The 27011-nt window shown below is 36.0% G+C and overlaps 1 protein-coding gene across 26 annotated transcripts in view; it reads right to left on the reverse strand.

Moving 5' to 3' along the window:
* The window catches only part of sxc (O-linked N-acetylglucosamine (GlcNAc) transferase sxc), a 100822-nt gene that overhangs the window by 50729 nt on the left and 23082 nt on the right, over nt 1–27011 (reverse strand). For 13 of the 26 annotated variants that reach the window (XM_076495632.1, XM_076495647.1, XM_076495634.1 and 10 more), the window contains 2 exons: nt 21825–21975; nt 17206–17449 (listed from right to left, as the gene is read on the reverse strand). In XM_076495632.1, coding sequence (XP_076351747.1) covers nt 17206–17449; nt 21825–21975 — 395 coding nt within the window. Of the gene's footprint in view, nt 1–17205; nt 17450–21824; nt 22046–27011 lie in introns of all 26 variants that reach the window. The other 13 variants (XM_076495641.1, XM_076495626.1, XM_076495637.1 and 10 more) reach the window with 3 other exon arrangements.

The raw sequence follows: 27011 nt of genomic DNA on the forward strand, positions 1-27011 counted from the left end.
GATATGGCAAGCCTTTCCTCCACAACCACAGGACAGGATATTTGTGAACAAGTGCTTAAGGTTGTAGAAAAGTTTGAACTGAATCCTTATAAATTATGTGGTGTTACAACAGATGGTGCTCCTTCCATGACAGGTAGGACAAATGGATTCACCAAGAAATTTCTAACTGCAATTGGAGCACAAGACGAAGTTGTAAGCCATTGCATTATTCACCAAGAGAGCTTGTGCACCAAAGTTCTGGATTTTGCAGAAGTCATGAAAAATGTCGTCCAATGCGTAAATTATATTCAACACGAGGATTAAATCATCGACAATTTAAAACTTTTTTAGATGAGCTGGACAGTGAGTATTCAGATGTTTTGTACTTCTCTGCTGTACGTTGGCTTAGTAGAGCTGCTACTTTGAAGAGATTCTGGAATCTGCAGAGGAGATTAAGTTCTTCATGGAGAGCAAACGCCAGAATGTGGACTTCTTGAGCAATGAGAACTGGCTGAATGACTTAGCATTCCTCACAGACATTACACAGCATCTGTCTGATTTAAACTTAAAACTACAAGGGAAAAGTCAACTTGTGAATAAGTTGTTTGAGCATATTTGTGCTTTTGAGAAGAAATTGGAACTTTTCCAGGTTCAGTTGAGAAGAGCCATATTGACCCATTTTACATGTCTTGCAACCAGGAAACTGGAATTTCCTAATCTGGATTGCACCAAATATGGAACCAGTGTACAAAAGCTGCGTGATGAGTTTGCAAACAGATTTCCAGATTTCAGACAAACTGAAATTAGATTGAAATTGTTCGCTCAACCTTTTGATTTGACAGTGGAAGACAGTCCTGATGATTGCCAAATGGAACTCATTGAACTGCAGGCTGACATGGACACTAAAAGGAAATTCTCTGAAAACAGTTTGCTAGACTTTACAAACTCTGTGTAATGAAAAGTTTCCCAATTTGTCCCGTCATGCACAAAGAATTGCCTCCCTTTTTGGTAGCACCTACTGCTGTGAGCAATTTTTCTCCAAAATGAAGCTCATCAAAACCAAATGTAGAAGTCAGCTGACTGATGAACATTTGACCAGTCAGTTAAGAGTGGCAACCACTTCTGTCAAAGCTGATATTGACAAGCTCTGCAAGGACTCTAAATTTCAAGTGTCGCACTAAAATGATCACTCATGCAAAAATATAAAATATTATTGCTTGCATTTTGAGAATTTTTTTTAATTTATTGTGCATGTACACGAATAAGCTTGTTTTTTAAGTGGCCCCGCTTGATTGATGAAGTTGGTTATATGGCCCACCGACGAAAAATGTTGCACACCCCTGGTTTATACAAATAGACATGTGGAAAACTCTGCCATTCACAATATTATAATGGCTCACAAGCACCAGTTGACATTCCAACATAAATAGAAACAACAGAATTTGAAAGATAAATAAAATATAAGCAAAATAAGCTACAAATGAAAAGATGAAATTATGCACATCACATGATTCATGAAGATATTGTAAGAATATTCTTAAATACACAAATGGTGTTTTATGTTGTCTGAAGATGAAACCAAAGATTTAGTTTTTGAATATTTCACTGCACTGAATATTGAGGGTAATAGCTAGATAGCAGTGTTAGATAAAATGGAAAATGAAAATAATTACCTTAAATAACTTTCCGATATTCAATTAGGCCTTAGGGATTATGCAAAGACACATGAAAACTAAATAATTCTAGTATATTTTATACTGAAAATAAAAATCACATAAGGCAAACTATTCATAGTTCGAGTGATAACTTTTTGAGTAGAAATAGAAGAAAAAAAATCAAAAGTTAAATATTTTATTCTTGTAAAACTACATTTTATTATTGTCAAATTTCAAATGAAATATAATAGTGATGTTACTCCATTCACTATTTGGTAGTCACAGTTATCAACCAAAAGTGCCCTTGATATTTTTGTGAAAGAGTTAAAAATTAAAGTTAAAAACACAACAACAACTATAGTTCATAAAGAATTAAAACCATGAAAAAGTTACTGTCACCACCAATAATGACACTGTTTAACATCTAATCTCAAAATATATAAAAATGGTGCCACTGCAAGCAATTATAGTGACAATATAAAAGAAATTTGTGCAACTGAAACTCCAGTGTCACAAAACCACATAATGGTAGATCATTCTACTGCAAGACTTCAACAGATAAGGGAACTTTGACCAATATGAAGTTATGCCAAGAAAGCTTTCCAGTTTGTACATGAATCACACCAAACTTCAAATAAGGAACTGCCAGACACCAAAGCAGATAGACTTTGCTCTGGTGTCAGCTAGCTTATTTCCACGAATATTAACATTGTCAAAAATTCTGAAAAACCACCAAGTCTTTCCTAAGAGAGAATTTTGCATGACATAATTGCAGAGCCTTCTAAGGACTGCACAAGTTAGTTTATAGAATGTATAATTTGCATACTATGTAGTGTCTACATGATTAAAAGCAAGAAGTGGCATATAACTCTAACTCAGGAGTAAACACAACGTTGTATAAAGAATCCTGTGAGAAGCTACAGTCTCGTAAACTGATTGAACCCACAGGTATATGATTTTGACAAATCTGTAAAAAACTGGAACAGAAGAATGGTTTGAAAGGTGCGTGTGTGTGTAAAAATGTACTTCTTTGAGTTCTGCAAATGACTCAAAGTACAGTCACGAATGGAGATGATAACAAGACATGGCAGGATGGGCAGATCACCCAGTGTCAGAACCTTACAGTCAAATGTGTGTCAATATAAAGATAAAAGACCGAAAAATTGATTGCACATTAAATTTTGTTAGGTTTTTCAAAAGAACCTACCAACTTAAATTGCTAAAGGTTTCAAAAAATGTTGTGTATCCAATGAAATGGATGGGATGGATGATGATATGCTGGTGGAATCAGAAAGTGAAGCAAAAGTTTGAGGACACTAATCCAATAGTAATGACAATTTAAGCAAAAATTTACCTGAAAATGAATGACAACCTTAGTGTATTATCACATAGAACCTCTTCTATAAATTTTATAAAATTTACACAAAAATTTCAGGGAATGATTTCTTAAAATATTTAATATATCAACAGTTGTGCATTGTATTTAGAAACTATTCAGTACATTTTGGATAACTAACATGTACAAAAACTAAATCTGCAATTTAACCTATCAAAATTAGGTGCACATTATATTCAAGTAAATATGGAATGTGCCAAAAACATATCCCACTGAAGTTTGACATCATAATGCCAGGCAAAGTGATATGACAAAAATCAGGGCTTTGCAGCATACTGCAAAGAAATTTGCAAACAGCTGAGGCAAGAAGGAAGATCTCAGGACTCAAGGTAACTCTGGATTAAAGAAATACAAAAAGTTCTTAAACACGGTTAAAGCCCCTAACGATGCAGAGATTGAAAATCCCAAGGCAGAGACCCCTATCTGAACCATAGAACAGAGATCTTTAGCATAAAACACTCATCCTATATCCAAGAAATGGAAGAAAGAACCTAAAGGTTGTTCAGTGCCTTTATAGTTAATGTGTGGATTAAATGTTAACTTACAGCCAAAGAGAATTTCCAGCCATAAAGGTAAGTACATAATTTACCAGATAGCAAGGGAACAGGGTGCAATGCCCACCAGCAGCAAAGATCAATGCAAACAGTTTTATGTGACAAGAACAAAATACTACTTACTGTAGTCTACCCAGACAAGCAAGAATATAGGAAATCTGAAAAACATTCTCACAGAAACTATTTGCAACAGCCAGAAGAAATTGACCAACAGGATACTGAATTTCATGCTAAAAAGTAGGAAAATTAAGACAGCCCTAATGGACCCTTAAATAAATGTTAGTTCCTGTGTGAAGGAACAGAATAACATTGATATCATGTGGACTGAGAAAAATAGAATGGCTAATAAGTAACAAATTAAAATGGGTAAAAGTCATGCAATCCATAGGAATGGAGATCTTGTTAGATGCTACAACTATACGTGCAGTCATTAGCTTTCATAAGAAAAAAATTCCGAATGAGATGCTTCATCTAAATGAAACATAGAAAGGTTACTCTGTGAGAAAGAAAAACTAAACTGCCTAGGTGAGAGGTAGGTGTTTGATTTAAGGAAACAAACAAGTTTTTGCTTATTAATCAATGTTTCCAAAACTCAACAAAAATGGCTAGACAAAGCAATAGGTCTATAATTAGGAGGAGGATGGATTGATTGATTGATTTAGTGTTTTATGGCACAAAGCAGCTAGGCTATCTGCACCAAATGTCCAGTAAAAAGGTAAAAATAAATTAAATGTAGTAAAATACATAAAAGGAATTGAAGGTAAAACAGCATTGAAAAACATAAATAGCATAAAACCAATGTTCACATCTGGTCTACAATGTTAAAAGAGAAACCACAGTAAGAGAAGTGTAAACAACTTTCTGTAGCACAATGGTAATTATCATAACCTGCCAGGAAAACTAAGATGTAAGTACAAGAATCACTGTCAGCCACCTGAAGTTGGCCTTTCCAATCCTGGTTCCGGGTTGTGTGTCATTATGGCCATTTTCAAAAAGTAAAATAATAAAAGTTTCAAAAGACATGCAGCAAAATTGTAATAATAACTCGCCAGGATGACTAAAGGATAGTTCAAACAGCAGCGTTAGTCACCTGAAGTTAGCATTTCCAGTCCTGGTGTCGAGATATTTGATGTCATGGCCATTTTCCAATTTCAAATCGAACTAGAGAGATTTTGATTCTTAAAAGGGAACCACATTAAGAAAGGTTTAATGTATAAATTTAAAACACTCAAATAACATTAAGAATATTAATGGCCTTTAAAAAACTAAAAACTTTATCAAGATAGACAGTGTCACCATCACCAATAACACTGTCTAATGTTACGGACAGACCTTGGGACCGAGCAGTGTTAAAATGGTGCCGTCATTGAGAGTCGTAACGATGGCAAGAAAGTAAAATGTGGCTTATAGTGATCTGGGTGTTACATAGACTATACACTGATGCATCAGTTTCAGATAAAAGTAAACGATGAATTAAAAACTGACCAATGTGTAGTCTAGTAAGAACAACTTCCTCCTTCCGATCCTTAGGGAAGCAAGACAGCCAAAGTCCAATATAGGGTTTCATTTGAAAAAGCTTGTTTTCACATTGCTCACTCCAAGTCAACTGCCAGCTGGCACAGAGCTGAGCCTTGAATATAGGACCATAGTCCATGTATGGAATAGTCACAGTGGTGATAGTGCCAAAGCAGATAGATTTAGCTGTCATGTCTGCAAGCTCGTTCTTGCAAATACCAACGTGGCCTGATATCCAGAAAAACTAAATAGAAGTAGATGTTAAAGAGAAATGGGCCAGTCGGTTTTGAATATCAGCAAGAACTGGGTGTGACTAATGTGACGCGATTCCAGGGAAAGTAGAGAACAACACAAGTCATGATAAATAGTGCAGTTGGAGTACTTCTTAGCTTCAATATGATCCAGGGCAAGAGAAATGGCATACAGTTCAGCAGTGAACACAGAAGCTGTAGAAGGGATTCTGCGTGCAACCACAAAACCGCCACAAACCATGGCAGAGACCACAGAGTTACCTGATTTGGAACCATCATATAAATTGGAATAGAAAGATTGTTCAAAAGATGTTCAGTAAATAAAAGACGGTACTTCCAAGTGGGAGAGTCTGCTTTTCTCAGATGAGTTAAAGACAGAGCACATTTGGAGACTGTAATAAGCCATGGTGGGACGGGCTGACCAGTGGATTCTGCAATGTTATCCAAGGACAGACCCAATTCATCCAACTGCGCCTAAATACGAAGGCCAAAAGGAGCAATGGCAGATCATCTGTTCTGAAAAAGTAAGGCCCACTGAGGAAGGAAAACACATCCCCAGCTGGGGTGCTTTGGTAAGGAACGAAGTTTCGAAGAATACAGTAAAGACAGTTGCAAACGGCAAAGGTGCAGAGAAGGTTCATGAGATTCTACATATAAGCTGTGAATTGGGGAGGTGCAGAAAACCAAAGTGCAGAGTCAAAGTTCTTGATGATGAATGGGGTCCAGCAACTTTAAAGTCGAGTTCCATAGTCGAGTTTTGAATGAATAAGAGCATGATATATCTTTAACATAGAACATCGATCCGCTCCCCAACTAGCAGTAGAGAGGTCACGAAGGATGTTCAGTGCTCTTGTGCATATCACCCATAACTGCTTTAAGTGTGGTATAAAGGTCAGCTTACGGTCAAAGATAAGCCCCAAGAACTTGATCTCAGGGACCACTGGCAGCGAAGCTTCACCAATACGTAGTTCAGGATCAGGGTGAATACCCCATTGGCAGCAAAAGTGCATGCAAACGGGTATAGAGAGAGAAAAATTAAAGCCGTTTGCCATGGCCCACTTCAGTACACAACTGAGGGCAGTTTGTAGTTGCCGCTCAATATATCTCGTGTTTGAGGACTGACACGAGATATGAAAGTCGTCCACATAGAGCCTGTTTGCAACAGTGAGAGGGAGTTGTTCAGTAATAGCATTAATCTTTATACTAAAAAGTGTGACACTCAAAACACAGCCCTGAGGGACCCTAAGTTCCTGAACAAAAGAATGGGAAAGTGTCAAACACACACGTACTTGGAATTGCCTGTCCATTAAAAAATTAATAAAAATGAGCAAATGGCCACATAACTCGTATATATGGTGATCTCGCAGAATGCCATACCTCCATGTTGTGTCATAAGCCTTCTCAATGCCAAAGAATATTGATACAACATGTTGATGTTTGAGAAACGCGTCTCTGCTTGATGTTTCAAGTCGAAATATGTGGCCCATGGTGGAGTGCTGGCATCGAAACTCACACTGGGTGGGCGAGAGGAGGTTATTTGATTCGAGGAACCAAACAAGTCGAGCATTAACCATCCATTCTAAGTTCTTACAGAGACAGCTCATCAAAGCAATTGGACGGTAGTTTGAAGGAATTTGGAATCTTTCCCAGGTTTAGAGAAAGGTAAGATAATAGCTTGGAGCCAGGCATCAAGAAAAACATTCTCCTGCCAGATCCAGTTAAAAGCAATTAGAAGAATATCAAGAAAAGCAGGAGAGAGATAGCACAGCATGTCAAAGTGTACATCATCAGGTCCAACAGATGTACTGCCAGACCGATGAAGGGCCATTTTCAGTTCCATCAGTGTAAAGGGACAGTCAGTTCGAAAAAAAAGAGGTGAACGCTCTGCCAGAGCCTTGATGGCCAAGAAGGTGGAGGAACAAGCAGAAGTGTTAGATACCCGCCAAAAACTTTCACTTGGAGTATCGGCAATGCTCCATACATCAGCTACCTCTTGGCCCACTGACCTTTCGAATCCTGCTCCATGTGACTTTGGAACTAGTGGTAGAAGATATGCTAGTTGTGAACTTAATCCAAGAATCCTTCTGGCTTTAACCTAGCATGTGCACAGGCCCATTGGAAGGTGATGCAGTCTGAAAGTGTGGAATATCTATGGAAAGTATCCCAGGCCCGCATTTTTAAGCCTTCCGTGCTATGTGGCAGGCAGGATTCCACCACGGACGAGAATATCGTGAAAAACGTGCCGAGGTTTTAGGAATACACTGAGCAGCTGCTTGTTTAATGCAGTCAGTTACCGCTGCCACAGAGTCATCTATTGATGGCTGACTAATGATGGTAGGATCAAGTTCTGCAAGAGCAGTGAAAGTAGACCAGTCTGCCTGATCCACCTTCCACCAGGGCATGCGGGTAGGGTGGCATCGACCACAGCCAGTCTCTCTCAAAAGTATAGGAAAATGATCACAGCCTAGTGGGTTATTGTCAACCCTCCATGAAAAATGGGAAAAGAATGAAGGGGAGCAAACCGAGATATCAATAGCAGTAAAGGACTAACTAGGTGCATGAAAATAAGTGGAAGAACCAGCATTGAAAAGAAAAAGATTGTAATCAGAGAGCATACGCTCTACAGAGTGACCCCTCCTATCAATAACAGCACTTCCCCAGAGGGGATGATATCCATAAAAGTCCCCCAGAATTAGAAATGGAGACGGCAACTGTTCAACAAGAGCATCAAGCTCGGATTGATCATATCTTTCTTCAAGGGACAGGTAGAGAGAACAAACAGTGATGGTATGACCCAAGGAAACATGGATGGCTACGGCCTCCAAGGATGTGTAAAGTGACAAAGACATGGTGGGCACATGCTGATCAACCAATAGTGCCACCCCTCCATGTACTCGTCCATCACACAGCCTGTCATTTCTGTGCAGAGAAAACTGCCAAATGGTGACCGTATCAGCAGGTTTTAGAAATGTTTCTTGTAAGGAAAGACATATATGATGGTAGGAAGCAATCAGTGTTTTGATATCATCCAGATTTGAATGTAAACCTCGACAGTTCCATTTTATCAAGGTGACCATTTTTAATGACAGGTAGGTGAAGTGGCTGGAGAACCTTTCTGTTTACAACCACATCTTTTTTCCTTAACTGTCCTTATTTGGAGGAGGTTTATCGACCTCCATGGATCCTGCCCTGGGTCAATTGGGCAGGTCTTTGTGGGGTGAGAGATAAAGATGTATCAGAAGAAATGCCTGTATTTGAAACCGAAGGTTGTGGATCTTGAGGTTTGTTGGAATGTATAGGAGGAACAGAGATGGGTTCCAAAGTCAATTCATCAACCTTCTTAACCATGGAGGTTAAAAGGCTTTTCATTTGTTTTGAAAACTATTCTCTTGGAGGCACAGATGGATCTGTCTGCACTCCCACTGTAGTTGTGGAACGAAGTGCAGCAGCATAAGTCCAAGATGGAGTGGCGGACAGCAATTTCCGAGCCTCAGGATAACTAATGTTATGAGTTGTTTTCAAATGCTGCACCTCTTTTTTTCTCCAACCATTTTGGGCAAGAACAAAAGTAGGAAGGGTGGGAACCATTGCAGTTGACATAATGTGGGTCCGTGTGACACTCATAGGCATCATAGTCCTTGCCACCACAACAGGACATCTTTGAGTGGCTGAACCTCTGACACTGGAAACATCGAAGAGGGTTTGGAATGTACAGCTGTAACCTGCAAATTAGATAACCCGCCTTGATGGTGGCAGGTGCACGTGGTGATGTAAATGTCAAAATGAGGATATTTATCGGCAGTGTAACTCCGTCTTTGCGAGTGGAGATGCGCCTCACTGCAGAAATTCCTTGAGTGGAGAGACCAGCGAGAATCTCTGATTCTGGGACTTTCTTGAAATCCCTCTCAACAATAACTCCTTGTGATGAATTCATGGTAGCATGAGGGGTAACCTCAATAGGTACATCCCCAATTGCCTTTGAATTCAAGAGGAGTTCACTGTGTTGGGATGTGGATGTTTCAATAAATATGTCTCCAGATCGAAGCTTCTTTACTGACTTTGGAGAGCCAGCAAGTCCCTCTAGTCCCTTCTGAATAAAAAAGGGGGACATTTGCCCAAAAGGTTTTTCTGAAAGAGAATGTAATATAAGAAAATGGGGTACAGGTGTTACAGATGTTGAAGATTGCTGCTCAGAGTCTTTACCTACTGACTGTTTTTTCACTATTTTATTTAAATTTTTTGTTGGAGGATCCGTAGGAACAAAGGAAAATTTCGGTACCCACCGACTTCACCCACCATGGAGCCCTACGAGGGGATGCACTACACTGTCATGTAAGGACACTGCAGCAACACCAGGGTTTCGTGAGCACTATACCCAAACACCAGCATCAGACATAATGTCCACAACACCTGTTGAGAACTTCCAACACTGGTACTTGGTTGACTCTAGCCCAAGTGGACCAGCCGATTAAACCAAGGGGGGCCACCCAAAGGCTGCCTGTCTACAAAAACTCAAGGCCAAAGTGGTATGTTAGGGTTGGACCCCTTAACCACCAGGATCCTCTCCTCAATAACTATACCATCCTAGAGTAGTTCATGTCCATTTAAGTCTCCAACAATGGAGAAGGGGGAAACTATCTGTTTGATATCATCACATCCTGAATTCACTGAAATCATTGTAGAACCAATGGAGATGTAGATAAAAACACCCCAGTGAGATAATGAGTGGTACAGTCATATTATGTATGCTGGTGAACCAAAATTTTCATGTGGAGAGGCTTTATGTTTTGTTTTATGACCACATTGTTTCTGTTTACTTGTAATAAGTACATTGACTTTATAGAATCCTCCCTATCTAGTAAAGTTGAATCCACTAAGTGAAAGTGTGACCAAATAGCAATTCTGCTGTCAGGTCTAGAAACTGAAATTAGGGCAGTTGGTTGGTTGGTGTTTTATGACACAAAGCAACTAGGCTATCTGCACCAAACATCTGGTAAAAAGTTAGAAGTAAAGGAAAATTATTAAAATTCATAAAAGGAAATAGAAGTAAAACAAAACAGTTTAATTTTTGAATTAAAAAAAACAACCAATATAATAGCACTAAAGCCAATTCTTACATCTGGTCTACAACAGTTAGACAAAAACTACAGTAATACCAGTTGCTAAGGATTTTTTGTGGCATAACTGTAATTATCATAACTTGCAATGAAGACTAACAAGCAAGTTCAAACACCACCATTAGTCACCTGAAGTTGGCCTTTCCAGTCATGGTTCCAATATATTTGATGTTATGGCCATTTTCAAAAGGTAACGTAACAAAAGTTTTAAAAGACTTGTAGCTAAATTTTTATAACTCATCAGGATAAATAACAGGTAGTTCAAACAGTCATGTTAATCACCCGAAGATGGCCTTTCGAATCCTGGTTTCAAGTTATTTGATGTTACAGTCATTTTCTAATCTCAAATTGAACTCAATGTACTTTGATTCTTAAAAGGGAATCACATTAAAAAAGGTCTAATGTATAAATTAAAAACTTAAATCACATTAAAAAGATTAATGGCCATTAAAAAAACTAAAATCATTTAAGGTGGACAGTGTCACCATTGCCAATAACACTAACGTTACAGATAAACCTTGGGACAGAACAAGTCTAAAATGTTGCTGTCGATGAGAGTCCTAATGTTGGCAAGACAAAATGTGGCTTATTGTGACCTTAGTGTTACATAGAGTATAGATTGGTACATCAGTTCCAGATAAAAGAAAACTGTGACCAATGTGTAATCTAGTTAGAACACTTTCCCCTTTCTGATCCTCACGGAAGCAAGATGGCCAAAGTCCAATATAGGGTTTTATTTGGAAAAGCTTGTTTTCATGTTGATAACTCCAAGTCAACTGACAACTGGCACAGAGCCAAGTCTTGAATACAGGACCACAATCCATGTATGGAACAGGCACAGCACTGATTGTGTCAGAGCAGACAGATTCATCTGCAGTGTTGGCGAGCTTATTCCCATGAATACCAACATGGCCCGATATCCAGAAAAATTGAATAGAAGTAAATATTAAAGAGAAATGGGCCAGTCAGTACTGCTTAGCTTCTATGTGAACCAGGGCAACAGAAATGGCATGTAGTTTAGCAGTAAACAAAAGCTGTAAAAGGGATTCTGCATGTAACCACTGAACCATAAACCATGGCAGAGCACACACAGTCACATGATTTCGAACCATATGTATAAACAGAAATGGATGTTCAACAAATTGCAGACAGTATTTCCAATCAGGAGTGTCTGCTTTTCTCAGATGACTTAAAGATAGGTCACATTTGGGGACTGTAAGAAGCCATCGTGGAATGGGCTGACCAGTGGATACAGCAATGTTATCCAAGGACAAACCCAATTCATCCAACTGAGCCTGAATACGAAGGCCAAAAGGAGCAATGGCTGATCATTTGTTCTGAAATTGTATGGCTCACTAAGAAAGGAAAACACAACCCCAGATGGGATGCAAACGGCAGAGAAAGTCATGAGACTCTATGAGTAAGCTCTGAACTGGGGAAGTGTAGAAAGCCCCAGTACAGAGCTGAAGTCCTTGATGATGAATGGGGTCCAGCATCTTTAAGGCCAAGGTCCAGGCACAGCCATAGACTAGTGATCCATAGTCGAGTTTTGATCGAATAAGAGCACAATGTATCTTTAGCATAGAACATTGATCCACTCCAAAAATGGTGGAAGAGAGGACACAAACGATGTTCAATGCTCTTGTACATTTGACCTGTAGCTGCTTGATATGTAGTATAAGGGTCAGCTTATGGTCAAAGATCAGCCCCAAGAACATTGTATCAGGGACCACAGGCAGAGTAATTTCACTGATGCAGAGTTCAGGGTCAAGGTGAATACCAGTTGGCATCAAAAGTGTATTCAAACAGTTTCAGAAACAGAGAAGTTAAAGCCATTTGCTGTGGTCCACTTCAACAAATGATTAAGCTCAGCCTGTAGCTGCTGTTCAATATACCTCATGTTCGACAACTGACATGAAATGTGAAAGTCATCGACATTGAGCCCATTTGCAACAGTGAGAAATAGTTGTTCAGTGATGGCATTAATCTTTATACTGAAAAGTGTGACACTCAGAACACAGCCCTGAGGTACTCCAAGTTCCTGTAAAAAGAACAGGAAAGTGTCAAACACACACGTACTTGGAATTGCCTGTCCATTAAATAATTAACAAAAATGAGCAAATGGCCACATAACTCGTATATATGGAGGTCTCGCAAAATATGATACAACATGGAGGTATGGCAAGTCTTCTCAAATGTCAAAGAATACTGACACAAGATCCATGGTGGAGTGCTGTCATTGGAACCAACACTAGCTAGGCGAGAGGAAGTTGTATGATTGGAGAAACCAAACAAGACGAGCATTAACCATCCTCTCTAAGGTCTTACACAGTTCATCAAAGCAATTGGACAGTAGTACATAAGAATCTAGGGATCCTTCCTATGCTTAGAGAAATGTAGAACAATAGTATGGTGCTGGGCATCAGGAAAAACACTTTCCTGCCAGATCCAGTTAAAAACAACCAGAAGAAGGAGACAGATGACACAGCATTTCAGAGTGTACATCAAGACCAACCGGCATACTGCCAGTGATAAAGGGCTCGTTTGAGTTCCACCAGCATAAAGGGAGATTATAGTCACAGGGAAAATCAGCTAGAAAGGAAAGAAGTGATTGCTCTGCCTGAGTCTTAATGGCTAAGAAGGTGGTGGAAGAAGCAGAAGTGTTAGATACCCAGCAAAAGCTTTCACCAAGAGTATCAGCAATGCTCTGGGTATAAACTACTTACTGGCCAGAGAGCAGGATTGAGAGGGAGACAAAATTATATTGCCCACCAATTTTTTTAATCTTGTCACATATGGCTTTGAAACTGGTTATGAACTTAATTCAAGCTTCCTTCTGGCTTAGATGCCTTACCCACCAAAAATGTGCATAGGTCTGCTGGAAAGTGATGATGTTTGAGAAAGTGGGATACCTACGAAAAGTATCCCAGGCCCATTTTGGAGCCTTCTGTACCATGTGGCAGGCAGGATTCCACCATGAATGACAATGTCGTGGAAAACATGTCATGGTTTTAGGAATACACAGAGCAGCTGCCTGTATAAACACAATCAGTTACAGCTGCCACACAGTTGGCTTACAAACGATGGAATGATCAAGTTCTACAAGAGCAGAGGAAGGGGCCAGTTTGCATGATCCAGCTTCAACTGGGGCACGCGGATCGAGTGGCACCAACGACCTCCAGTCTCTCTCAAAATTATAGGAAAATGATCACTGCCTCGTGGATAATTCTCAACCCTCCCATGAAAAGTGGGAGAGTAGTAAAGGGGAGCAAACTGAGAGATCAACAGTAGTAAAGCACAGACTAGGTGCATGACAATAAGTATAAAAACCACTACTGAAAAAAGAAAGGTTGGGATCAAAGAGCACACAGAGTAACCCCTCTCATCAACATCAGCACTTTCCCAGAGGGGATGATGTCCATCAAAATCCCAGAATTAAAAAGGCAGATGGCAACTGTTCAATGAGAGCAGTTTGGTCTGAACAAACAGTGATGGTATGACCCAAGGAAAGACAGATGTCTACAGCCTCCAAGGATGTGTTAAGTGGCAAAGGCAGAGTGCGCACATGCTGATCAACTAACAGTCCACCCCTCCATGCACTCGTCCATCACACAATCTATCATTTCTGTATAAAGATAACTGTCAAAGGTGACTGTATCAGCAGGTTTCAGAAATGTTTCATGTAAGGTAAGTCCTACAGGATGGTAGGAAACAATCAGTGCTTTGATGTCATCCCCATTAGAACATAAACCTCAACAGTTCCACTGTATGAAGGAGGCCATTTTCATTTGTGTTAAGTAAAATGGGTGGAGAACCCTTATGTTTATGACCACATCTTTTTACTTTACTGTCTTTATTTGAGGTAGGTCTATTGACCTCCATGGATCCTACCCTGGGTCAATTAAGTTGGTCTTTGCTGTTGAAATAAGATTCCAGCAACTGAGGACATGAATGATTGATCATTTTGCACCTTGGGAGAATAAAATGTACTGGAGGAAATTCCCAAACCAGGAACCAAAGAAAGTGGATCTTAAGATTTGCTGGAATATGTTAGGGACAGAGACAGGTGTTATGTTTATTCATCAACTTTAACCATGGAGGTCAAAAGACTTTTCATTTGGAAGCACAGAGAGATCCATTTGCATTCCCATTGTAGTAGTGGAATGAAGTGCAGCAGCATACTTCCATGATGAAGTGGTGGGCAGCAACTTTCCAACCTCAGGATTAGTAATGTTATGAATCATTTTCAAATGCTGCACCTTTTTGTTCCAACCATCTTGGGCAAAAACAAAACTAAGACAGGTGAGAGCCATTGCAAATGATGCAATGAGGGTCTATTTCACACTGATAGGCATCGTTGAATATTTTGGCTATGCATTTGTGATTTACACTGAAATGTTATAGGTATTCAATAAAGAGGTCCAGTGGAAATCCTATAATACCTTAAGGTCCATTTTGGTAAAAAACAAAGAGCGACCAACAAAAGAAAATCTCAATAATGTTATCTATGAAATTCCATGTTTCTGCAATGATACATACATTTGAGAAATGGGAAGAAAATTCACAACAAGAATAGAAGAAAAAGAGAGTAAAAGACTCATGAAAACACAAAATTCAGCCTTTGCACAGCATGCCACATCAACTGGACATAGAATAAACTGGGAGAAAACAAATCATTGACAGACAAATTCTGGAAGACAACAAGAAAAATCAAAGAATCATTTTATATTAACACTATTAAACCTTCATTACACAGACATTATGAAGTAGAGGTGAGTAATCTGTGGCTGCCATTGGTTGAATATGCAGGAAATCTCTCCTCCAATGAGAAACTGTGATAATCGAACCAATCATAACACATTCTCCACAATCCACCATGACACTATAAAAGATCAACACCTATACACACACACTGGCCTGAAGACGCAATGCAGAAGGCTTTCGAAACATCATCCTCTACACTTGTGTCTTCACAACAGGCAGCTGCCATCCATTCTACAAAGTTTCATCATGAGTACTCTGCCTAAACAATCTACCAAAGGTGTTACAGATGAAGATTACTGTTCAGAATCTTCAAAACATGGTCATTTACTTATGGACTGTTTTTTCACTATTTCAAGTTTTTATTTCGAGGATCCATAATAAAAAAAGGTATATTTCAATGCCCACTGACCCCACCCACATTGGAGCCCTATGAGAGGACGCACTAGAACACCAAACAAGGACACTGCAGCAACACCAGGGTTTCATGAGCACTATACCCAAACACCAGCACAGATACAATGTCCACAATGCCTGTTGAGAACATCCAACATTGGTACCTGGTTGACCTTTGCACAAGGGGACCCACCCCAAGGCCACCCATCTACAGAAATTCAAGGCCAAAGTGTTGTGTTAGGGTTGGACCCCTCAACCACCAGGATCCTCTCTTCCCCTTTACAGGTCACCATGCAGAGCAAACACATTGTTGGATGTTTAGAGACCAGAGGAGGTAAACTGAAAGAACAGAATCTTCCTTGGGAGATCCCATCACTATGTACAGGAATCCACACCAAGGGCGATTAGGGCAGAAATGGACTTGTTTATATGCTTAACTACAGAAGTCATTAGACCCTTAAGATGATTAAACAGAATCTGCAAATGATAAAGAGATCCACCTTCACCCCAACTGTGGCAGTGAAACAGTACAGCAAAATAGCTTTTTTGGAAATGAGAGTAACTCACTCCTGTGCCTTAGTATAAAAAATACTGTCTAATTATTATCATCTGGACTTTCTCTATGCATTTATAGTAAAAAGGAAAGTAAAATGAGGTAAAAAGGGTCAAACCCACAATCACAGATACTGTCATCTAATTTATCACTATGAACACACAATATAACCTATATGACAAAACATCTTTGACCAAAATGCAAATACTGAAAAATTGATTTTTCTTTAAATATAAGGCCAGAAAATGAAGTTCAAATAAACTACCTTGATAGATATAAGTGGCCATGACGATGTATCAAATTAAAAATATCTATCAACTGAGAAATTTTCCCATTCTCATTCATGGAAATTTGCATCATAGACAGATTGGTAAAAATATCTCATTCAGTGACAAGAAGGAAATTCATCTCAACAATGGCACTTCTTGATTATTTCAATACAACAAAATGTATATGGAGTCACCTAAACATGATTATTCCCAAAGAATTTAAGACTTCAAGGAGATCATAATGTGCTGCTGAAGAGTTCCTCAAATTACAGTTTCTTAACGGACCGTGGAGAGTTAGAAAGCACCTCCAAACCTTTTTAAATAATAATAATAATGAAGCATATGTGAAAACGACATTTCTGGTAAGAAACTTACAATAAGAAAGTGAGATACATTCATAAGTACGTTATGACAGTAGTGTATCCACAGAGTCATCCATACATGGTTTTTTTCTGGTGATCTATCTTTTTTAAATGAATTTGGAGAATACATAAGTAAAGGATTCACTACTCACAGACTGCACACCTGCAATGGGGATCTACAAGGGATTGTACAAAAGAAAAGAATAAGAACAGCATAGCAACGTCAAGGTTTCATGGACACTACTCAAAACACCACCTAAACATTATGCTAAAAAAAACCTGTTGTTTTATTCTGGGATTTAGTTACAGCAGGAAACATGCATAACAGTTTCTTGAAGAGAATTTCATATCTATTATAATTCTTGTAGAAATAAAGCTATTTCCAAATATAACTTACTGGGTTATACTGAAGTGCAGAGACATAAGCTTGAACAGCCTGTTCCATGTCACCAGCAGCCACGAGAGCTGCTGCTAAATTTATGTACCCATCAATGAAGTCGGGCTTTAAGCGAACAGCATGTCGATAATTCTCTAGAGCTTCCTGCAGTCGGCCACGTTCTTTGTAGACATTTCCAAGATTGGAATAAGCTTCTGCTAGTAAAGGGTTCTGTTTTATTGCCATAGTACTGAAATGAGCAGACCTACAGTAGTTGGGGAAAAAAAAATTATGCAAAATGACAAAGATAACAGTTTTCAATAACTTAAAAAAGTTGTTTTTGAATCAACCAATTGTTAATACTGACTAGCTCTAAAAATAACTATGCCTTTCTGTCATTTATGTACATTGTTACACAGTCACTTCATTTTTTAATTACACAAAATATTATACCCTACATAAAACTTTTCTTAACTTTGTGAATAATATTTAGTCACCTTAATATCATTAAAAGTATAAACAACAGCTACTTAATATGCAACTACGTTTTCATGCTGCTCAATGAAAACCAACAAAGACTACCATCATGTAGTACAGTTGTTCTTGGAATAATCCGCACTTTTGAATATTATATATAAAATTATAATTTTGTATTCAGTATTTATGAAGTGGGACTCATTTTTGAAATATTGCAGCTGTGACATTAGGTAATGGTGTTCTATTATTAGAATTAGTCAATATGAGAAAGTACACACCAGCTGAGGAAGCATCACAAGTGATAAAGGATTGAACAGCTTTAACTTGCATCAGATGGTTGTAGCAGATCAGCCAAGGAAAGTATGAAGTTTGAGATATTTGTGGTAGAACATTATTGGATACAAGAATCCAGAAGAACCATCAACATTAGTAATATAATTTTGCTTGCGGTTGGACTTCTTACTCTTAACATTATCACTCACCCATAAAACTTTCAAACTGTTACACCAAAAGTAATAATCAGAATGTCTCAAGTATTATCTCATTACCACACACAAAGGAATTCTGACTTCAGCAAAAAAAAAAAGACTGACATTTACCTTTAGTCCAGAAGGTGCTGTTGTGAACAAAACAATTGACAGATAAACATAAAATTAAGTAATTCTAGCATATCTGTTTATTAAGAAAAGGTGATGTAGGGTATAAGACCATCAAACACAATACCAAATTCAGTTTTTGAGCATCTAAACTAGCTTTTCACAGCAAAGCATCTTCACACCATACTTTATTAGATATAAAAATATATAAGCAAAACAAGTGGAAGAGCTTAAATACCAGTGTTAAAGGTCAAGAAATATTTGTGAATATAATGATACATTACCACAAAGAAGTTATACAAGAAGAATTTGGACTATATAAGAAGTTTTTATGCAGATGGCTTTGTGTTCTTGTTTTACATGGCACAAAACATAAAATTCATTTCATCTGGAGATACCATTTAGGTTTAATAAAGGTCACTCTGAATTACCACTGCCACTGTGCATGTTTGGTCATTTTTTTTTATTTGTATTCAAAATTGTGAGCAGTTCTAAATGATACAAGAAATATATTCTCCCTATACCAAATTGTTTATAAATTTCAACAAGTCTTTCAGATAACTCATTAATATGGGAAACCTTATTGCACATGTTAGTTTTAGAAACAGAACAAAATTTCTTAAGTGTCTACACTGTTTAACAACTCCTCAATTGCGTGCTTTTCACGTACTGTAATGCACGTGCATGTTTTTTTTGTAGTAAACCCACACTTGGCTTTCTGTTGTATCCACGAAGGGGAATCAAACCCCAAATGTTAGCTTTGTAAATCCATGACTATACTCACTGCTGCCCTAGCAGGGTAGGGGGGCAATATTTGGGCAACTTGTTTTTCATAGTGACTAATGAAAATGTTGGTCATACTATTAAAAAAATAAAATTGTAAGATGTTAGTTTAATCAATATAACTGCATTTAAACTAAACTTCAATGTGAAATTTGATGGGGGTTTTCATCAAGTTTTGTGAAATTTGGCTTAATGTCTATGCTCAATAAGTATTTTAGCTCTGTCTCTAAATTTATGTCAGTAAGCCGAGATCTGTATCTGACCTTGAGAAAATCTAGCATAGAAAATGTTTACTCACACACCCATGTGGATCCAAATATGGAAAATAATTTTGAAATTGTTATCTTTAAATTTGAAACACTCATTTATCAGAAAAGTGAGCCACATCTCTCTGACAGAACATTTTTGTTTACCTTTTATGTGTTCTACACTTTGTAAGGTAGGTATCTTGTTTTGAAATCCACATTTATCCAAAAACAAAAAAGATGTATTTCTTTACTGAAAGTTACAAAGTAAAATTGAAATGGATCATCCAAAAATTCATATTTCAAATTTTAAGTTCAGAGAAATGCAATTCAAATATTTGAGAGATTTTTTATCCAGGTTACATGGAGTTCATCTTTATCATCAGAGAAATCAGTCCTTATTTTCTAGACAACTATTCAACTTTGCAGAATGTGTCAAATCATTCTTTTGTAATTGTTCCACAAGGAAGTTTAGCTTCAAATGAAATTTGTGAATAGACTGTGGTCGCTCGCTTATTATTTTACCTTTTACCTTTTCCCTGAAGCTTCGTACTCAAATTATTCAAGTGAGCAATCATGTAGCACAAAGTGCAAATTAAACTGCCATGACAGTTTCAACTTCAGGAAATTTTCAATCCTACCTTTTTCAACAAGATACTTTTATTTGAGGAAATAAGTAAATCCTTCCAAGACTTTTCCTCTACTCAACAATCTTACATTTGCAAAATCAGTAAAATCATCAAAAGCCAGGTCACTGTTTTTCTTCAATGACTCAACAAACTGTCAATGGACAAGAGAGCTTCCACTTCTAATATAATTCCCAATTTTAAAACAATGTCTATCAAATTTTTTAATTCATCATTTTAGACATCTGAGTACATAAATTTTCTTGATGCAAAATGCAATGGAAAGCTGGCAGCGTGGACTTCACATTATTAACTAAATGCTGCTTCAAAAAAGAAACAAATCTTAATTTTGCCCCAGTGATGCCCGTCTATTGTGACAAACCAATTTTATAAAATCCAGATTAAATTTTCTTCAACATTAAAAAAATTTAACAAAAATGTTTTATCCACATGGTTGATCTCATAATCCACAAAGGCCAATCATTTCTTCCCTCACTTGAAGATTTGAAGTTCGATATCAAACCCAAAATATCAACTATGCAGTGTCACTAACATTTGTTGACTCAACTCGTGCTAAAGAAAAAATACCGTCTTTTAGTTGTTCACGCAACTGATTCTCTACATCTTTTGTTAATTCTAGCATTCTGCACACAATTGTTCTTCAACTTAATTGCAAATTATTCACTTTTTGAAAAATATCTTTTATTTTTGAATCATAATTCTCCAACAGAGTTTCAATGACCACAATCAATATTTCTTTTACTAGTTTAGCATCAGAAAATGATTTTATTTAGCTAGAATCCAAGTTACTTTATAGCTAGCTAACGTAACTAGTTCTATCGATGATAAAAATCTTTTTAAGCCTCCCTTTTGTTCATGATGTTACACTTTTAGATGGCTAATTTCATTCTTACGATTTTTGCTATCAACTGGAAATTTTACAAATTCCTTGTGAAAATTGTAAACACTCCTACGAAAAGTGGGGCCTAATAGGCCCCAGAGCAACTTGAGAGGTTATTAATATTAGGCTAATAATTTTGTATTTAAATGAAATTGCCATTTAAATCCATTAATGAATGGATTAACGAGATTCCCACTGTCCCTATCTACTATCTAGCGAAACCACAGCCAGGGGAACAGGCTTGGAGAAATCAGGACTAGAAACGTCTTTTCGTAGGAGTGTTAAAGTTGTATAATTTATTATTTCTAAAAACTTTGTTACACAAAAGACACACTGACTTATTATTTCAGTCACTGAAATAGCTACCAACTTTCATTAAATTCTCATTTCATGTTTTTCCAGTCATGCAACATTCTCTTTTCAGCAATAATACCAGAATCAATTAAGTTGTCTTTATTTTCTGAGTGTTCACCATCATCTGGATTATTTAGTTTTCAAATTATCCACTTATCCATATTACATGATTAAAAAAATTTATATTTAAACACTTCAAAGTTGCACAATAAGAACATGTTTGCAGGTGCATGCAAAACAATACACACTCAATAACAAACATCTAAACCAGACTCACAAGATGTGTGGAGTCAGTGGCAGTGATGAAGCGCAACATTAGCGATGATATGAGGCAGTGCAGTTGCTGATTACCAAATTTACAATACAAAAATAAATGATGGAAAAAGTTTATTCCTAAACTCGAGGTGACTAAAAACAACTATAATCACGTTTAAGCATCAATTACACCAGTAAAAAGCTTTTTCACTTTTGTAACAGAAAATTATTTCTTAAAAAAAATTATCTGCTAAACAATAGGTAGAGTAAACAGCTCATTTTAAATACACTGAAACTAAAACTTAAGTTTTACATCAATTTAAAGCTGTGAAAGTGCATTTGGATACCACTAAGGAACTATAACAAAGATATACCAAAAAAAGAGGTAACAGTAGAACCTTACTTATCGAGTCTTCGACACTGGAAGTGTATTGAACTCAAGAGAAGTAATACTCCAGTATTAGTAGGATCTTGCCTCCATAATTGCATACAATGTCTTTCAGCATTTTCGTAGTCACCAGCTTGATATTCTCGATGTGCCAATTCAGCCAAACCTGCAGCAAAACATCTGGTATTTAACTTGTTGATTCCACCTGTGAAGAATATCATACCAGGCCTAAAATACTATAAAGTAAGAAAAACTTACCAACAAATAGAAAATATCACAAGATAAACTGGCATGGTTTAAATCACTAACAAATGTCACTTTTGAAACATAAAACACATTATAAATATTCTTCTGTACATGATGGTGACAGTTTTAATTGTTATAAACAAAGCTGATATGAGAATCAACTGTCCTGTTCGAAATAACACTTGAAGAGAAAGTCCTGGTGAACTAGTTTACAAAAAACAGTTTATCTAAAAACATTCTTCAAAGACTTCTATCTTTGATCTTTATACAATAGTTTCTCCACTGGATTATCTCTTCTGTTACAGGATGTTTTATTGAAAGGACCATGTCTGCAACCCAAAATTGGTATTTCTAATTTCTATAGAACCCCTTCTAATATGTTTTGTGTATCTTCCAAAATTTTACAAGCTTTCAGTAATTAAATCATTTGGAGATAAAAGATATCAAATTTTAATGAGCTTTATATACTAAACTCCTTTATGAATATATGATGTCGAAATGTTGAACAATTCCAAATACAAATTGATTTTTGTAACATTAAAAATATCTTTCTCCATCTGAAAAATTTCAAATTTTGTTTCACTATTCCCCTCCCCTCAATAAAACACGTTTCACCTATTATTTCTGCAATCCTAACTCAGTTAGGTTGGTAAGTGCGAAAACAAAAATTAAAAATAAATCTTACCATTTTTTCCAGAATGACTTCAAACTGTGATATGAAATTGTGTGTTTATCATCTTTGATAATCAAAATCATAACAGTATACACCTGTTTATACTCAAACATTGTTTTAATGCCCTTTGAATTATGTCTTGTATATGCACAAGTTTTAAATCGCTTCTCAAAGATGTAGCTCACATTACACAAAGCACAAACTACTTAAAATGTGTACCCCCATGAAAAATTGTATGATTATTTCACCTGATCTAATTACATATTCCTATTTTTATACTTATTTTTGAGTCACTTTTATAATAATAAATAAAGAATAAGAAAAACAAAATACTTACCTGGGCAATATTTAACCCTACTTTTTAATAATAATGGTAGCACTGCATTCAATTATTATTAATTAATTAATGCACCAAAGAACACAGCAATAATATGCAAAAAGTATTGTTCCACAACTATTAAACAAAAACAATTTTTTTCTGGGTCAAGAGCTATGCAATAATGACCATTAAAAATTCAGCTGAGCTCACTGATGCATTTCACATAAAAGTTTGAACTGCTAGTAATATAGACAATTCTCTGCACAGAAAAGTTAATAGATCATTTTGAGATTAAAACATTAGCTTTCAATTGGTCATAAATAATATAGTAATAAATTTCACAGAGAACTACTGGCAAGTTTGGAAAGAGAAGGTGACAGGTGGGCATGACAAGATGACTATGATTTTCTATTTTCTTCCTCATCACTAAAGATTGAAGGCTTTTCCAATCTTTTTATAATTATGCTTTGCCTGAGTAATGATAACATTATGAGCAATTCACATTAAATTTCATAGTTTTTAAAGTGGTGGTAAATAAAACAGAGTAAGGAACATACCAAAAGAATAAATGTCAATTTTTATATGGAAGATTCAGTATGTCATTATATTATCTTATAAAATATGGATTATTTTTTATGCAACATTTATTCATATGTAGTGATAAGAAAGTTTAAATTTTCAATGTAACTCTAAAACCTCAAGAGTTTACCCATAGCAAAATTTATACAGCATCCAGAAGGACTGAAGTGCATGTGGCATGATTAGCACGTGATTCCATTTGATTTAATTGGTTTAAAGTGATAATTTGACCAATAGTATGGTCATTAACTGATTATTTCCAAATCTGATTCTTTGTTTAGCATTGTTCTCTTCACTTATATTACTTTTGTAGATTAATCCTCCAAGACAGTGATGTCAAGTTTTACTTTGGAACTAAACAGTTGCTGTCCATTTCAACTTTATTCACATCACTAACATGATACTTTTGAAAGCTCTCTTATTTAAAACATACTAAGAAAAATTTAATTTCATGACAAGTCAATAAAAACATCTTACCTACAAACAACTTACTTTCCTCAACCCCTGATAAAAAGCAAAGCTATAACTAAGTAATCACAAAATCATATACCACATAATGAAATATGCAGCATATTAAAGAGAATATCTTGTCTTTCCAAAAGCAACTGAAAATACACATATTAGCCCAATTAACCTCTTGGTATTTTCTGAAAATCTACTTTTACATATAACAAGTTATTTGCAATATACATGTTGACATTTATGTACATCTTAACACAGGAATAATTATTTCACATTTTCATGCCTGAAAAATCAAACCTTTAATAACTGCATCCCTACACCAAGTTGTGCAAATGTTTAAAGTGAGAAAAATTCCTTAAATACCAAATCACTTTCAGTGATACAATGAGCATATACAGTAAAACTTCCATAACAAATCACCAAGTTAACCAAAAAATAGTGAAGAATTTTAAATAAATGTTAATGATAAATAGAGAAGAAATTATGATACTTTTGGAATTGGCACCAATAACAAAATACACCAGTTTAAGTAATGAATTCAATAAATACAAGAAAACTAAGATTACACACTTTTTTTTTTTTGGCAAAATCATCAAATATTACATATAATCTACTAGATAATTAGCAACAACTCAAACAACCGATGGTTTAATTTTGATCAAAAGTCAAAAACCAAGAATCAAGTTTAAGAGCCTATAATGCTTAAGATGTAGTTTGCTATAGTATATCTTTAGTTGGCCAACTGCTGGTATCAGTGTTTACCAAAGTGTAGTACACAAGATGTTTTGAGGTGGTATGTGGACAACTTATTTTAATAGTCATATTTAATTTTTGTCAGATAAAAATTCTAAGAAAAAATTAATTCTAATGCAGTTATAACATTATCTGCCAACAAATAAACAATGGCTATTATTCAATGTCCCCGTATTTCATCTGGTCCATTCTTGGCTTGCTATTATCCAGAGAGAATGTGCAATGACATTCCAAGAACAATATACAGTGGCATTCTGAAGACAGCTAAGTATGAGCATTAAATCTTTAATATAAAGTACAGTATTTTTCACATATTTAGGTCATCTTCAGGTTAACAAAGAGTTTGGAGACTCTCCTTGTTAACCCAAAGATGTCCTAAGATGGTTGAAATGTTGTTCTCTATTTTAATAAGTTTTAATACCCATACCAGCTATCTTGAGAATACATTTGTACTTCAAGTGGGTTTCTCCTCATCATGCTTGTTCATTAGTGTTTGATGAAGATTATGGTAAGTGATAATGGTTTTCCATTCATCCTAGTTTTACAAATTTTCCTTCTTAAATAAATTTACTCAAATACAAAAATGAGTCAATTTAAAGAAAGATACTAAGCAAAAGAAATAATAATACAGATAATATGCAGACATGGCAAAAAAAATGAAGATGGTATGCAAATGACTGAAGTTTTGGAAGCACCATTCTATAGTGAAGCTTTGAGTTTAAACAGAGATAATTATTCCCTGAAGCAAATTTTAAATCATCAGTTCCAAATTACTTATAAACAGCTGTCTGATTTATGAATTTTAATTTTGTAAATGTCAAGCAATCCTTAAATTTAAACAATTCGTTCTTGCACTACCTTAACAGTTACTACTTAGTTGGCTCAAAAAGTTAATGAAATGGGCACTGTTGCAAAAATTTCCTAAAAGCAGTAATATAAAAAATAAACTGTGGTTGGAAATTATTTTAATGGCATTAAGTAAATTATAATCAGTACTTTCCTAAAAAATAAACTAATGCAATCAAACATAAGGGGTTTTCCTTGTATGTACATTTTTTCAGAATAGTTAAAGGATAATGCTACATTCCATGATTTTCCAGCCTCTGAAAATTTCTAATTTACCATCTTCCAGGTTTTTAAGTCAGAAGTCCTAGATCTAATAAAACACATTATATATATACATATACACACACACACATATCAAAAAAAATATTTTGTATCTTTTATACATACATAAGCCTATCTTGGAAGTAAATGACAAGTGAATATCCTGATACTTTTTGTTAAATTTGATATGTGCAAAGAGTTCAATGATCCACTGGTCCATTTCAAAGACTTGTTACATTTTACAAGACTATTTCTTTACTCTCTCAATTCCTTTTTTCTGTTTTACAATACAGCACAATCATTAATCAGTAATAAAGGTGCTGCTCACCTCATACCACACACACACTTGCTTATGCTATGAAAGATAGTGTAAAATTTTCTACCAATATGTGGTACTGGTTTGCTTTGTAAGACATGGATTGTGCACTGTATGGTTGAAATCACCCTCTATAATTCTGTAATGCCACACTTTTCTTTCCACATTTTGTACCAACTGCCAAACATAATGCAACATCTTGTGAAATAGATGAATTGAAGACAAAAATCTTATCTAATTTTAATGCAATGCTCCAAACACAGTTGAAAAAATTTGTTTATGTTACATGTACGCAACACACAGTCAAAATTTATGGAACAACATAACCAGATATTAGAAAGTGCTACATAATTTATTTTAAATGAATTTCAGATCAATATACATTGTTCATAGTGATAAAAGAAGAGTGCAAATTGTTAAAGTGATAACATTCAATTTTGGTGCTTTGAATTCAGAACTCTAGATTCAGTTCTACAGAAAAACATAAGCAGAATGAATTTAAAAGCTCAAATTATGCAACAAAATATTAGTATTGAACAAGTTAATATCTCTGCAGCACTGACCTTTATATCCCACCAATATAAATGTATTATGAAGTAGTGGACAACCAATCTATATTCAGCAGTTTGTTTGTTTGGTTGGTTGTTTATTTAGAATTAAGCACGACAGTACAGAGTGGGCTATAGTGTTCTGTCCATCACAGGTATCAAAACCTGGTTTTTAACAATGCAAGTCCACAGACATACT

This window comes from Tachypleus tridentatus, chromosome 3 (assembly GCF_004210375.1).
Source record: "Tachypleus tridentatus isolate NWPU-2018 chromosome 3, ASM421037v1, whole genome shotgun sequence".
NCBI lineage: Eukaryota > Metazoa > Arthropoda > Merostomata > Xiphosura > Limulidae > Tachypleus > Tachypleus tridentatus.